The sequence below is a fragment of the Myotis yumanensis genome, unplaced genomic scaffold (assembly GCF_028538775.1).
Source record: "Myotis yumanensis isolate MYYU_CA2020_CCGP unplaced genomic scaffold, mMyoYum1.0.hap1 SCAF_6, whole genome shotgun sequence".
Classification (NCBI taxonomy): Eukaryota; Metazoa; Chordata; class Mammalia; order Chiroptera; family Vespertilionidae; genus Myotis; species Myotis yumanensis.
The window spans coordinates 12,391,489-12,406,950 of record NW_027223757.1 but is presented as its reverse complement, the minus strand read 5'-3'; the positions used below and the strand labels follow the sequence as shown (position 1 = coordinate 12,406,950).

Genomic DNA, 15,462 nt, shown 5'->3' with positions numbered 1-15,462 from the left:
CGCGCCCCGCCCACTCTCGGCTCCACCCCCGACACTCCTGGTCCCACCCCGCCCGCTGCGTCCCGTCCACTCACGGCTCCACCCAGATCCTCCTGGCCCCGCCCCTCCCGCTGCGCCCCGCCCCCTCGCGTCCCGCGGCGCCAGGCGGGGCGCGCGCCCGCCCGCCTCCCCACCCGGAAGAGCCGCCAGAGCTGCGAAGTTGGGCGGTGCGCGGCCCGGCGCCCGTCGGGAGCGCGGGCCCGGCCGAGCCGCTGCTCGCGGAGCGCGTTTCGCCCTCACGCGAGGCGGGCCCTCCGGAGCCTGCGCGCCCCCGCGGCCGACGGCGCCTCCAGCGGCCCCGCGTGCGCGCCCCGCCCCGCCCCGCTGCCGCCGGCCTCCTCGCGCTCCTGGGCCCGCGGCATGACTCCGCCGCCAGGCCGGAGCTCCCCGCGCCCCTGCGCCTCGGGAGCAGCGCACCCCGAGTGACTTCTGACGCTGCGCATTCGCCCGTAAGTGACAGCCGCCGCCTCGCTTCCCCGTGTTTATTTTTTCTCCCCCAGTTCGTCCCAAGTCTTGCCCACATTTGCTTAGTTCAAAACTATTCAACTCCGGGGCGGTCCGGTGACCGATCTGCCCCGGAGCCGAGCCCGGAAGTGCCCGAGACCTGCCCAGGCGTTGTAGGTCAGGCTGCGCCCAGGGATCTCAGCGTGGACAGCAGCCCTGCGAGCGCGGCTTGAGCGCGTTTGCCCGGCGGCCCGCGGATACCGGGCTGAGCGGCGGGCGGGGAGGGGGCGGGTCCCAGGAAGCGGCCGGCCCAGGCGAGGGGGCGTGGCTCCTGGCAGGTGCGGCCCGGCCACTGGACCGGCGTTGATTCCCAGGGAACCAGCTAGTAGCCAGTCGCCACTTATTCACCCTCCTTGTTTTCATTGTATTTTAACCTTAAATATTTCAATAAGAAACCGGAAAGGGGACTTGAAAGTTACAAAAGAATAAGTGTCTCCAGTTTGTATCTATCTGGGTGGGTAACGTTGATTGGGTTAGCAGTCTGCTTAGAAACAGTTGATCAGTTTTGCACAGTTATTGAAAATGAATGCTATTTTAAAAGAAGATGCTCTGTTTAAAGAGACTAGGCGAAGTTTAATCTGACCTGAATTTGAGCCATGAATTCGATGGCTGCCCCCCCTCCTGCTCTGTATGGAGCTGTCTTTTAAATCGCTAAACTGGTGGCTCCAAATTTAATGTGCGTTTATAGAATCTTAAAGATTCTCTTTGTAGCCACTCTTGGGAGTACCGTTTTGTTTTTGTTTTTTAAAGCAAAGGCCGCACCATGGAAATACTGTATGATTAGTTCCTTCCCGGGTGCTCTGTCTGCTTTTCACTTGGCTGAGTGTATATTCCCTAACCCAAACGTATTACTTAGCAATGTAGTGGCCCTAATTTACATATACTCATGGGTTAACCTCTCACTGGCATCCTGTAGTTGTCAGGATTCTTTACTCATCTTTCTTTTTATAGAGCCTAGTGCAGTCAATGTTAGTTGAATAAAATAAGTCAAATTAATGTACACTTGTTCTCCAGTGTTCTGTTTCTAAACCAAAGTGTCTTAAATGATCAGGTTTAGACACTTTATTTGGAATTGTCACCCCCATTTAAGTTTAATCCTTTTCTCCTTTTTGCTCCTATTTATATTGCATTTTTTTTACCGCTGTTAGAGTGCTGTTACATTGATCTGTCCCTTAGTTCTCTGAGGGGATATAGGACCTTTTAATTGTGCTTTTATTTCAAAGCATAATGCCTTGTACGTGGTAGGTATCTGTGTGTATACATGAACACAGAATGGGGTAGGCCCTTTTAATCTGTAGATACAATTTGTAGATACAAATTTTAAAAAATTATTACCAGGGGAATAGGATAGATGATGTAATAAAATATACTGTACTTATTTATCTATTTTTTTTTTTTTTTTTTACACTCTTGATGGCTGTTTTTTTGCTGAAGCCAATAGTTTTCCTGGATCAGAAAGAGAAAATAGGAAATAAATTCACCTCCAAATTGAAATTCCTAAAGTCAGTCTAATAACTATTCAAGTCATAACTGGTGATCAATCTGAATAGTAGTATATGTTCTGTTTATGTAGCAGAATATATATGCATGCATGGGAGTGTCTGTGTGTGTGTATAACTACAGAGACAGAGAGAAAGAGAGAGAGAGATGTTCTGTATATGAATAAAACCCAGAAGTAGGACGCTTGCAAAGAACTCTACCAGGAGAAACTTTAGCCAAAAGACTGGCACTTAAGATTTTATACTGGAGAACAAGTGTATGTGTGGAAATTAGTTAAAGAAAAGGCAAGGACCTTTTACATAATATAGAGTTAATGAGGAAGAAATTTTGGGAAAAGAAAGGGGAAAGACATTGGACCATTTTGGAGTTGATCATCAGTACCAACATAATTCTTTACCCACTTAAAAATAATACATTTACCAAATAACAGATAATTTATATCTAATTAAAATGTAAATTCAGGCAATATTTTGAGATTATAGTGTGACCTAAAGTCAGGATGATTTACAATCACACATTTTTTGTTAATTTGTGTGTAAGTCTAGCAACAAAGGTATAATACAGTTCTTTCTTTTTTTTTTTTGTTACCTAGGTTCAAGATGAATAGTGATCAAATTGCACTGGTTGGTCAAGTGTTTGAGTCATATGTTTCAGAATACCATAAGAATGATATTCTTTTAATCCTCAAGGAAAATGATGAAGATGCTCATTACCCAGTTGTGATTAATGCCATGACCCTTTTTGAGACCAACATGGAAATTGGGGAGTATTTCAATGCATTCCCCAATGAAGTACTAACTATTTTTGATAATTCACTGAGAAGATCAGCCATGACAATTCTCGAGTCCCTTTCTCAGCCTGAGGGTGTCTCCATGAAGCAGAATCTTCATGCCAGGATATCAGGTGAATCATTTAAGAATTTTATTGCCATCTTATTCTCTTTGGAAGATTTTTGAGAAACCTTAACACATATTGAATATATAATACTAAGAAAAATTGTTATTTGTACTTCAAAATATTTTCATTGTGCAGTTGATATAGCACCAGGGGGTATTCGTGAAGCATTCCACAGAAATTTGGAAATAAGTTTGTTTTCTGAGAGTTAAATTGTAAAGGCAACACAGAATAGAGCAGAGAATACAAAAAAATTATCCTAAGCAAAAGTATGGACCCTTATTGGCAAAATATGATAGAATCTACGTTAATATAAATACAGAATATTTTCATTAGAGAGTGGGCAAGTCAGTCTTGGAAGCATAGAAAAAGAAGTCATAGAGGCAAATGTTGGCGGTGCCCGCCATGTTTGTATAGTACATAGTATATGGAAGCGAGTCTCAGCAAGCAACAGAAATTTCGAGTATCTGTGGACTTGTAACCTGCAACACTAAATTAATGTAATCTGGTACCTTAAGCATTCAGCTCATCTGACTAATTTGCTTTAAAAAAAAAAAAATCCATGCTTCCCAAACCACCTTTCGATTATTATTATTATTTGGCTTTCAGAGCAGATATATTCTCAGGGAGAAAATGTGCTAACCACGAAAACTTAAAGGATAATCATACCTGTTATGATTATTTCTCATGAGCTTGGCAAATTTGACAGATCTGTCTTTTGTGTGCATACTTATCAGGTTTCAGAGCTACTAAATTCTGAGCCCTAGACAGTGGACCATGTGACATGAACCAGTGTAACAAATGCTACCTTGATAAACCCGTTAGAAGGCAGCCTTTGACTATCACAGCCAGCATTGCTCTACTCCAAAGATACATTAGCCAAACATGAGAAAGGGCATTTCCACATAAAAAATTTCTTTGGCACTTATCAAGTTGCTTTTTTACTAATGGTGAAAATCACAAGGTTTTTAAAAGATAAAGTGATTCTGTGGGTAAACCTCTAGGTAATTCATGGGTTGGAAACACTGTCAGACTTACATATTAATGAATCCCGAACCTAACTGAAAAAGCAGTGACCTTCTAGCACTGTGGCATTTGGTCATTATGCTACCATCTCTTTATCACTTTGCATTGTGGTTTACTCAAAGAGTAATACATTGCCCTGAACGGTTTGGCTCAGTGGATAGAGCGTCAGCCTATGGACTGAGGGGTCCCAGGTTCGATTCTGGTCAAGGGCATGTGCCTTGGTTGCAGGCACATCCCCAGTAGGAGGTGTGCAGGAGGCGGCTGATCGATGTTTCTCTCTCATCGATATTTCTAGCTCTCTATCCCTCTCCCTTCCTCTCTGTGAAAAATCAATAAAATAGATTTTTTTTAAAAAAAGAGTAATACATTGATTTTACGTGTGACTGGTAGCAGTATATTCTTTGTCGAATGTAGTTATAATTATATACTGTATTTAGATCCTACTGAGATAGCCCTCTTATAAGAATGAATCCTTTTTTTAAATCCTGGTTATTATATCATCTAGATATGTACTTTTAAAATGAGTCCACTGATAACTATTATTTGATAGAATTCTTTTCTATTTTCTTGACTCCATCTGCTTTTTTTCTTAAGTAAAACTCAGAGTTTTTCCACCCTGAAATTATACTTTCTTCCTCAGGAGATTTGAGAAAAGTATATTCCATGGAGTCAAATGCGAAGGTTGATGTAGTTTCTTCTTCTTCTTCTTTAGGTTTGCCAGTTTGTCCTGAGCTGGTGAGGGAGCACATCCCTAAAACGAAGGATGTGGGACACTTTTTATCTGTCACTGGGACAGTGATTCGAACAAGTCTGGTGAAGATCCTGGAGTTTGAACGGGATTACATGTGTAACAAATGCAAGCATGTGTTTGTGGTCAAGGCTGACTTTGAGCAGTATTATACCTTCTGCCGGCCCTCCTCATGTCCCAGCTTGGAGAGCTGTGATTCTTCAAAATTCACTTGCCTCTCAGACTTGTCTTCATCTCCAACCAAGTGTAGAGATTATCAGGAAATCAAAATTCAGGAACAGGTAAATGAGCAAATCAATGAGAAAATGACAAATTTGTAGAAGTATTATTCAGCTACGGGCAGATTGCCAGCACTAGGGAACACAAAATGGATTACAAATGAGACTTATGTCATTATTTTGTAGAAGATCAAGTGTGAAACTGTTGCACATATATCAGAATATAGTCTTTAGAGACCATGATATAAACATTTTTTTATGTAAAGCATTGGCAAGAGGATTGTGGAATGACTTAATAATTATGTTAAAATTAAGTGAATATTTAAGAAGTTCAAATTGGATCTTCTTCACTAAGGGATAGGAGAAAATTAAATGGGTTTAATTGGTTGTTAAACATTGGAATGGGCCAGATTTAGGGTTTAGGCCTAGTTTTTATTTGCTATGCCAAATGATGTATACATAACCACTCTTTCTTACATGAGAGTGAACCGGATTTTTGTTTTACTTGCCTCTTAAATGCAAAGGCTTATTCAGTGTCAAGAATTTAGACTTCTGTCTTTCTACACCATTCTTAACTCATGGTTTCTGTTTTTATGGTTGTCTATATTCCAAAATGGCAGCTACAATTCGATCACATCTGTATCCTAGTCAGAGAACAGAAAAAAGGAGGATAGGCAGAACCATGTGCCATGTCACCTAAGTGTCCATTTAAGTTGTCTCCTTCAAAATCTCCTATAACATGTCTACTTACATCTCATTGGCCAGAACTTAGTCATATGAGCACACCTAGATGCAAGGGAGCCTGGGCGATTCAGTCTTTTTACTGGGCACTTGCTCATGTAGAATAAAACCAGGGTCCTGTTTCTAAGGAACAGGTCTTATGACTAGAAATCAGGAAAGAACTGCCTTTTTATTTTGGGTATATAACTTTATTATTATGTTTAGTAGTTGGAATTATTTTGACCATCCACAAGGTAGATTATATTTGCAGATGTTTTCCAAATATTGGTGTTTTTATTTTAGTTATAGTGAATTCTTAAACTGATAGTATGCACAATTTACAAGAAAAGTCTGTGAATCCCTATCAAAATTAGATTGTATTACAATACTAGAGAAATATAAATGGTAGTTTCAAGAATTGCTAGACTTCAGAATACTTAGCACATATTTAAGCATATTCAGTATCTGTTTCTTTTCTTTGCTAGGTTCAAAGGCTAGCTATTGGAAATATTCCACGATCCATGAAGGTTATTCTAGAAGATGACTTAGTGGACACTTGCAAATCTGGTAAGAATGAACTTTTGTTAGCTTATATAGGAGGTCCTAACATATTGATATAGAAAACCACTTTTTATTTTCCCAAGAGTGAGTGTGGAGACTTAATTGCCTACCTTGAGAACAGAGACTGGCATGGAGGTGGGACAGGACAGCAGGAAAGAAGCTGGGCTGGAGCTTAGCGATCTAGTCTAGCTGCTAGTTTTATAGATGAAGAACCTGACTTGCCTAAGGTCCCTTGGAAAGTTAAGTGACAGAACTGGAACGTGAACCCAGATCTGTGGACTTCTAGTTTGGGACGCTCTTCAGTGCACCATCGCTTCACAGGAGCAACTTTAAAAATGTTGGTTTTAGTGGGCAACTAGATAAGAACAGAAACAAGGAGGGATAGCCTTCAGAAGGTCTGACTCTGTCAAATGCTGCTGCAGCATTAATGGTGTCTAGAAGAAAGAAGGTGACTGTTTCTCTCTGCTCTGTGCTGGTCTTCTGTCCTCCAAGGGTCCTCAGTGTTTCCACTAGCCAGTTGCCTGAACTGGGAAGGAACTTGAATCAAACTGAAAGAGCTGTGGGTGGTTAACATGGATAAGCCTCAGGAAAGAGATGACAACCAACTTCTGTTTGTTGGAAGGTTGTCATATAGAAATGGAATTGAAAGTACAGAAGAGTTGTTGGGTTTCAGTGGGCTGGAGGTGCAGGAAGGTAGACTCAGTATCTACTAATCAGAAGTGTCCAGCATGGGCCTTAGATGATGGTGAGTTTAAGCAGAGGATGTGCAGCGTCTTGTTACCTATTTAGGCCTCATGATCTGGAGATCTACAGTGTTCCAGGCAAATTACAGACTCTCTGGGCCTCAGAGCTGTTCTGAAAGTCCGAGGCTCCAGAGGCCTGGTTGTTGTGATGTCCTTCTTAGTTCTACTTTAATTTTTAGGCCAGACAGATAATTCCTAAGCTCTCCTTTGCCCCTCTCAACTTTGTCTCTTCTTACTCTTCTCACTGGGGAGCCTGGGAAGAAGCAAACTTAAAAAGTACATGTGGAAGGGCGAGGATTGATCTCAGCCCACAGCTATAGAATGGAAGTGTTATACATTGACTTTTAAACTTTTGTTTTTACAAAGAAAATGGTAGGGAAAAGTTTTATTTGAAAAATTAAGATATTAGAAGGTTTTGTAAATTAGCAGTACCACCCAAACAGTAAATACTATTCTGTCTTTTGCAGGAACCACATTTAAATATCATAAGTGATATTCTTAATAAAATTTGGTATGTTTTTTTAAATGTATGTGTTGGTGATAGCTTGATAATGAGAGAGTAAGGGTTGCTTTCTTCAGCTGTTGGTAGAGGGTAGGGCTTAAAATTTACATGGCACTGGTCAGCAGAGGGTACAGATCACAGATAGAAGCAGACTGCCTTCAAAGTGATCATCTTAAAGTTTTAATCAAAAACTTTGTCTAACCAAAGTACTTTATGTTTTCCATATATCAACACAGGTATCCTCATCCATACTTCTTCCTCACTGTCATCTTCCCATACTGACAGAAGACTCTGGTATAGAGCTTGAGAGTCTTGGGTTTGTAGACTCAGTCCCAAACAAAGTTGTCCTCAGAGCTACACATCTTTCATCAGTTTCGCTAAGGCTCCAGTTTCCAACCCAAGAAAAGGAGAATGGAAGCCTGTCCCCTTAATCCAGCATCTTCTGTTCCCTGCATGCATTCCCAGGCCTATCCAGACCATTGTCTGTGAGGAGAAATGAGAGCTTATCCTTTCTCTTTCTTAACTGTTACTACAATTAATCTAAAAATTGCCTAACGATTTCCACTCCTTTTTTTGACATTTAAGTTAAATTGAAGGTGGGTCAGAAAATGGAAATGATTGCTAAAACTTAGCTGAATATCAGCAGTTGCCTTTCAATTCACCTGCTTTAAATATTTCCCATTTTCTCTAAAGCACTCTCCAACTATAAAAACAGCACAGTTGGATATGCTGGGCAAAAACAGGTATACCTGATCTCTTACTCCACATTCCAGTTCTCCCCTAAAGTCAGATAGAAAATGCTTCATTTTGCCAAATTCTATCATTTCCCTTTTTTTAACCTTAGATTTCTCCAAATGCTTCATTTAGAAGATATTTACTGAGCTGATATTAAAATGATGAGGCAAACACTGTATGGAAATAAAAGAGTTCATTATCTAGAGTCATTAATAATTCTTTATCAAAAGACTCCCCCATTCATCCAGGAATCACCAACTCATACACTGAGTGGCCAGATTATTATGACCACCCCATCAATACAATGAAGTGGATTAGTTATGCAAATAATAATAATAATAAAACCTTGAGAGTATTTGCTTAGGAAGTTTTCAATATTCAGTATTTTTGGAAGTGTCAATGAAGTACTGATGGGGTGGTCATAATAATCTGGCCGGTCATAATAATCTGGCCACTCAGTGTAGTTTGAAATTTATGTCAAATACATTAACAATTTATAGTTATCTAAACAGTATACTAAGGAAATAACAGCTTTGATCATGGATTTCCTGCTAAATGGACAGGTCTGTGTCAGAGTACCTTGTTCATATAGGACCCTAGATTTTAACCTAAATCTGTAATGTCTGGATCAGCAAAGCAGTGCTTATATGAGCTTAGCCTGAACATGAAATTATCCTTTGACAGAGATTTCATCTAACTGAATTCTTTCTACACAGAAAAAAACACACCTTAAGGTATTTTTCTTTCACAGGTCACTAATAAAGAATGTATGGAAGCAGTCGGTCAACAGCTATTTTTTCATTTATCCATAGCTATAAACTTCTGTAAATATCAAAAGACATAATTGGCATAATCCTTGTCCTTTGGGAATTTACAGTCTAGTTAGGAACCCAAACTGACGTTGCAGAGTAATAAAGTTGGAGGTTATGTGCTGAAAGCTGTCAGGGCAGCAGATCTGAGATGGGTCTGACGGGGGTGGCTGCAGTAGTAAATACACTGCAGAAGACAGAATAGCAAAAGTGACTGGACTGGATTATATGAAAGTAACAAATTTAGCTTTCTGCAAATAACATTGTTTATAATTTTTACCATAGAAAACTAAAATGAGTATTCACTTGGAGTGTCACATGTACCCCATAATTGTTCTGATGATCACAGGAATCTGCCATTCAAAACATGTATATATGAAGGGCTTTTTAAAGGTATCAATTGCTCTACAAATGTAAGGTTAGGTTTAGTATAATAATAGCTAATATTTATTGAGCACTTATATTTCTAGATACTGTGTTAATTTACAAACATTATTTGACTTAATTATCACTATAGTCCTGTGATATAAATATAATTATTCCCATTTTGTAGGTCAAGACATAGGCTCAGCAAAGTTAGGTAACTTGCCGAAGGTCACATAACCAGTAAGTGGTGGAGCTGGGATTTGAGTTTAAATCTAATGAGCCAGTGTTCTTGGCCATTCTTCAGTACTCTACATTTTCCACATTATCACCGCTATTGAAGTCAGATTTTTAGTAGTATGTACTATATTTAAAAGTTAAGTTCCTCATTTGACTAAATTAGGAACAACCTAAATATAACCCATAAAATGACCCTAGTAGAGGATTGTTCCAATGTGCATATAAAGTTGCCCCAGTTATTTTCATCTACAAAATTTGGGGTAGACAATATAGTAAATGATCATTATTCTTGATTGAGTTTGAAAACCACCAGGCAGTAGCTTGGAAAGGATTTTAAAAACAAGTGTAAAGCACCTATTTGTTATTTATAAAGTTGCCTTTGGCTAGAAATATGCTTTCTATTCTGTGAATTGCTACCATTGGTTCCGTGCATTTAGCCTTTACAGTACACTTCAGAAAATCAAAAGCTGTGTGGATTACACATTGCATATTAAAATTTAGAGTCTAAGGCATTTTGCACCAGCAAATATATATTTGACACAACCTTGGAAATAAAGATGTGCCTGTTAGTTCAGAGACAATATTATTGTGCAAAATATAAACACCAGGATTGGGTTTGGGGGATGTCCAACATAACATCCTGTGTTCAATAAGATTGAAATCTCTGGGGACTAGGATTTTGTCTTTCCCAGTGCCAAAATATTGAATGGCAAGCATTTGTAAAAATCTGTTACTGATGTTTTGAATTGTATGTAATAAGCACAGAAGTTAGTGTTTGGAGAAGGTGCCTATAAACTACCAAGGCCTCTTAGGAAAATCTGTAAAAGTTTACTATCCTGTCCACTAGGAATTAGAGAGTTTCCTAAGGTGGGAAGGAACCAACCAAGAAGGAATAAGCAGGGTTGTCTTTTGGGCTTTCATAGTCTATTCAAAGTTGTTTTGATGTAGAACAGGTATTCATTCATTCATTACTTTGTTCATTCATTCTTTTGTTCATTTAAAAAAAAGTTAGTGAATACAATGTTAGTAAATGTGTTCAGTAAAAATTAATCTATAAATTACTAAAAGTAGTATGTCATCACTAAATTCTTTTCTTCCTGACAGCAAACTGATTATAGTTTAATCTTTTGGCTGCAATTCTCACCTCTTTAATGAAATCTCTGTGGCTTGAGATTCTGAGAGGATGAGCCTTTCACCCAATATGATAATGATGAATGTCATCCAGTAAACTACTTTCCCAGTGAAGGGTAATAATTTGGTGCGATTATAATGTGACAGATTAAGAAAAAATAAAAATGCTGACTTTTGCTTTTAGTTGTACAGATACAAGTGCCTGTTTTTTAAAAAAATTAGGAATCTCTGGTGGTTTTTTCACCCAAATTGTTTTCCGAATGAGTGTTGGATGAGTGTATAACACTCTGAACCGTGGTCAGGAAGTGGTTTATGTCCTTGTCCTTTGTCATGGGAGTCTGTGCCCAGTATGCAGAGTGCTACTGCTGGATTCACTTGGTGCTTTTTCCTAGGTGATGACCTCACTATTTATGGGGTTGTCATGCAACGGTGGAAGCCCTTTCAGCGAGATGTGCGCTGTGAAGTGGAGATAGTCCTGAAAGCCAATTATGTCCAAGTAAATAATGAGCAGTCTGCAGGGATCATCATGGATGAGGAGGTCCGAAAGGAATTTGAAGATTTTTGGGAACACTATAAGAGTGATCCCTTTGCAGGTTTGTGATTAAGGGTATAAAGCTGATAATTATTAATGGCATTTCATTCAGTAGTTAAACATGTTGTCTCTGATTGGGGGTAGCCTTACATGTCCCATAACTCAGCGACTGAGTGCACAGGGTAGTAGCATCAGTCAGTGCCTCTAGCCACAGCCTCCCCTGAAGCCCTTTTCTGGCATAGCCTCTTCTATTTAGAGATATGGAAAAATAAGGCTGACTTCCAAGAGGTTTTTCATTTCTAACTATTTTAACATCTTATACTGTCAAAGTAGTTTCAGAATTTTCTACCTTCTTTACCTTAAATAGGAAAAACTCATCCTATTATGACACCTTGTCTGATGTCCTTTAAATTATATGGACATCTTCACATGATTTTAGCTGAAGATTTAAAAATAGGAGCTACATAGAAAAGAGATGAGAAAGATGGAAAGATGCAAAAAATAAGCTGTCATCACAGCAAAAATTTTGATTATGACACTAAGCTATAATTACATAGATTAAAACATCACAGCCTTTGAGTTTATAAAGTATTTTTAGTAAAAATCCCAAATGTATAAAACACCAATTAAATCTTCAAATGCCTGTTTTCATTCTTCCTTGGAGGTATCTTCTGAGAAAAATAAACCAAAGGCAGTAATAGGCTGTTACTTTAAAAAACAACAACATTGCTGAAACCGGTTTGGCTCAGTGGATAGAGCATCGGCCTGCGGACTGAAAGGTCCCAGGTTCGATTCCGGTCAAGGGCATGTACCTGGGTTGCGGGCACATCCCCAGTAGGAGGTGTGCAGGAGGCAGCTGATCGATGTTTCTAACTTTCTATCTCTCTCCCTTCCTCTCTGTAAAAAATCAATAAAATATATTTAAAAAAAAAACAACAACAACATTTTCTTCTTAAAAATATATATATTTTTAATATTTCAGAGAGGAAGGGAGAGGGAGAGAGAAAGAGAGATAGAAACATCAATGATGAGAGAGAATCATTGATCAACTGCCTCCCACACGTGTCCTGACCAGGAATCAAACCATGGCCTGGTTCATAGGTCAACACTCAACCACTAAGCCATGCTGACTGGGCAGTAATAGGCTATTTCTAATAAACTTCATCTCCAATCAACTACATAGTGATTACTTTATTTTTAAATCACATCTGATTTGGATAGTTATCATTACACCCACACAAAAAAGGCCCTGATTTGCCAAAATAGAGGCAGTTTGCTTTTATTTTGTGGCATGATATATTTTTTTGCTTATGTGTGTAGCACATATGATCATTCTTTTACCTGATCTATACAGAAAGAACCACAGGTCTCTATATTGTGGCTTTTATAAGCAAACCTTCTAGGAATCATATTTTTTAAAGAATATTTTTTCTTGAAATTATTTCTTAGAATCAGGTCCTTATAAAAATCTGTAACCCTCCCTTGGACCACAGTCATTCCTTATTAATCACAAATAGAGGCCTGGTGCACGAAATTCATGCACTCAGCCGGTGGCGGGGGGAGGGGGAGGAGGTCTCTCAGCCCGGCCTGCACCCTCGCAGTCCAGGAGCCCTCGGGGGATGTCCGACTGACATCTTTAGTGCTGCCACGGAGGTGGGAGAGGCTCCTTTCACCACTGCTGCTGCACTTGCCAGCCGTGAGCCTGGCTTCTCGTGCACTGATCACCAGGGGGCAGCTTCTGCATTGAGCATCTGCCCCCCTGGTGGTCAGTGCGTGTCATAGTGCTTGATCGTTACACTGTTTGGTCAATTTGCATATTAGCCTTTTATTACATAGGACTAGAGGCCTGGTGCACAAAATTTGTGCGGGGCGGGGGGGCGTCCCTCAGCCTGGCCTGCACCCTCTCCAATCCCGGATCCCTCTGACAATCCGGGACCGCTGGCTCCTAACCACTTGCCTGCCTACCAGCTTGATCACCGCCTAACCACTCCCCTGCCAGCCTCATGGCTCCCAACTGCCCTCCCCTGCCAGCCTCATGGCCCCCAATTGCCCTCCCCTGCTGGCTTCATGGCCCCAAACTGCCCTCCCCTGCCGGCCTCATGGCCCCCAACTGCCCTTCCCTGCTGGCCTCATGGCTCCCAACTGCCCTCCCCTGCTGGCCTCATGGCCCCCAACTGCCCTCCCCTGCCAGCCTCATGGCCCCAACTGCCGTCCCCTGCCAGCCTCATGGCCCAAACTGCCCTCCCCTGCTGGCTCGATCGCCCCTAATCGCCCCTGCCTCTGCCCCCACCACCATGGCTTTGTCCAGAATGAAGTCATACGATAGGAAGATGTCCGTTCTCCCAGCCTAATTAGCATATTACCCTTTTATTAGTATAGATGCCTCAGCCCAACTCTGCCTAATTGGCTTTTCTACCACAGCAATGGAATGGATTCCCTCCAGCAGTCAATTAACTTCCTCTAGGATTTACTAATTCTTTTTGGTCCCTGTTGTACTGAAATATTTTCTTCACCATTTCTGCAATCCCAGGTCATATTCCCATAGATTATGAGGCAATTTGGATATATTACCAAAAGGAGCCTTTGTGTGTTGGCCCATAAATTGTAGAGGAAGGCTCTTTCTCTTCCTTGATGGTTTGGCAGGAAAGCTTTTGGAACTGGAATCTTCAGCTATAGGAGTACTCATACAATTATTTTCACCTCAAAATAGCTATCACTGAAACATGAGTAAAAATTCAGATAAGTATAAAAGTCCCAAAACATGCAAATTAGTTACCAGTATGTGGACATTAACTTCTGGTAACATGAATGTAGACACAGCACCATTAGTAGTGAATTCTGTGTAAGTTAGGCTCAGGCAAGGCTTGCTAGACTCCCATGTTCCTGTTAGTTGATTAGGCCAGAAACCGAATGAAATACCTACTTTATTCATGAATGAGATAGGCAGGGTCTCAGATTTGGTGTTTTAACATTTTTGAAAACAGATCCTAAAACACTGATAGTCTCTTATTTAAAGCATATGATCAGAGGAATCCCAAGACCTGCAGCTTGGATTGACGAACTTGAAGCTTATAATGATCTTAATATCCTGATACCCTAGTTACTAGTAACTTATTCTAAGTAAAACAGAATTTACCAAACTGCTCAGAGCAAATGCTGAACTGCCTCACAGGGTGGACTGATTTTATTTCTCTGACTCCCCTGGAGAAGTTCCAAGTATCTGTATGTAAAGGTTCTGGCTCCTGCAATCCAACTTACTGTTCTGAGATCAAGCACTCTCTTTTTATTTACACAGTGTAGTAATTTTACTAAAATTACTGCACAGAAAGTGCAGCCAGCTCTATTTTTAAGGGTAATGCTAGCCTGATGAAGGAGAAAATGAGATTCTTTTCTGTCCCCTCTAAAGTATAATAAATTTATGGAAACTTAAGCAGGTAGCACCCAGGAATAAAGCAGACATTTCACCTCATGGCATTGAGAACTAAATCATTCACTGCTTTTAGTCATTTGGAAATGGTCCTCTTGATCATTTTATTTTTCTATTTATTGATTTTAGAGAGAGGAAGTGAGACAGAGACAGAAACATCAATTTGTTGTTCCACTTATTTATGCATTCATTGGTTGATTCTTGTATGTGCCTGACTGGAGATCAAACCCTCAACCTTGGCATACCAAGATGACACTCTACCAACTGAGCTATTGGGCCAGGGCCTTTAAATCATTTTAGATGGTGGAGTGTGTTATAGGGTAGGGAGGAAATTTTCAGTTATGATTTCTTAAAAATTGTTGGCAACTTCTGGTCTTTCTACCTTTTTTAGGAAGGAATGAAATATTGGCCAGTTTATGCCCTCAAGTTTTTGGGATGTATCTAGTAAAGCTTGCTGTGGCCATGGTACTGGCTGGTGGGATTCAAAGGACGGATGCTACAGGAACACGAGTCAGAGGTTAGTACCTATTTAAAACTTTTGAAAAATTGTAACAGATATGAGAAGAGAAACGAGAATTTGTTTTTCCTGAGTGAAAATTGCTTTTTGAGCTTTACTTTCCAAATGTAGTCTTTTAAAGCTGACAGTTGTCTGGCTAATACTTAGCCCAACATCTGTATATCAGTAGCTACTTTCTAGAATTCCAAAGACTAAAAGAAATCATAAATTTTTCAATGAGTAAGTTTTGCTCTAAGCTCTCAGGGTGTCACAA

General features: G+C 40.2%; 1 protein-coding gene across 9 annotated transcripts in view; it reads left to right on the top strand.

The window, feature by feature from the left end:
- The first annotated feature begins 295 nt into the window (after positions 1 to 295).
- Positions 296 to 15,462, top strand: part of MCM9 (minichromosome maintenance 9 homologous recombination repair factor) — a 62,488-nt gene continuing 47,321 nt past the window's right edge. For 2 of the 9 annotated variants that reach the window (XM_070417558.1, XM_070417559.1), the window contains exons 1-6: positions 306 to 488; positions 2,636 to 2,946; positions 4,676 to 4,992; positions 6,135 to 6,216; positions 11,126 to 11,326; positions 15,084 to 15,209. In XM_070417558.1, coding sequence (XP_070273659.1) covers positions 2,643 to 2,946; positions 4,676 to 4,992; positions 6,135 to 6,216; positions 11,126 to 11,326; positions 15,084 to 15,209 — 1,030 coding nt within the window. In that variant the 5' untranslated portion in view covers positions 306 to 488; positions 2,636 to 2,642. Of the gene's footprint in view, positions 489 to 2,635; positions 2,947 to 4,675; positions 4,993 to 6,134; positions 6,217 to 11,125; positions 11,327 to 15,083; positions 15,210 to 15,462 lie in introns of all 9 variants that reach the window. The other 7 variants (XM_070417557.1, XM_070417555.1, XR_011471804.1 and 4 more) reach the window with 6 other exon arrangements.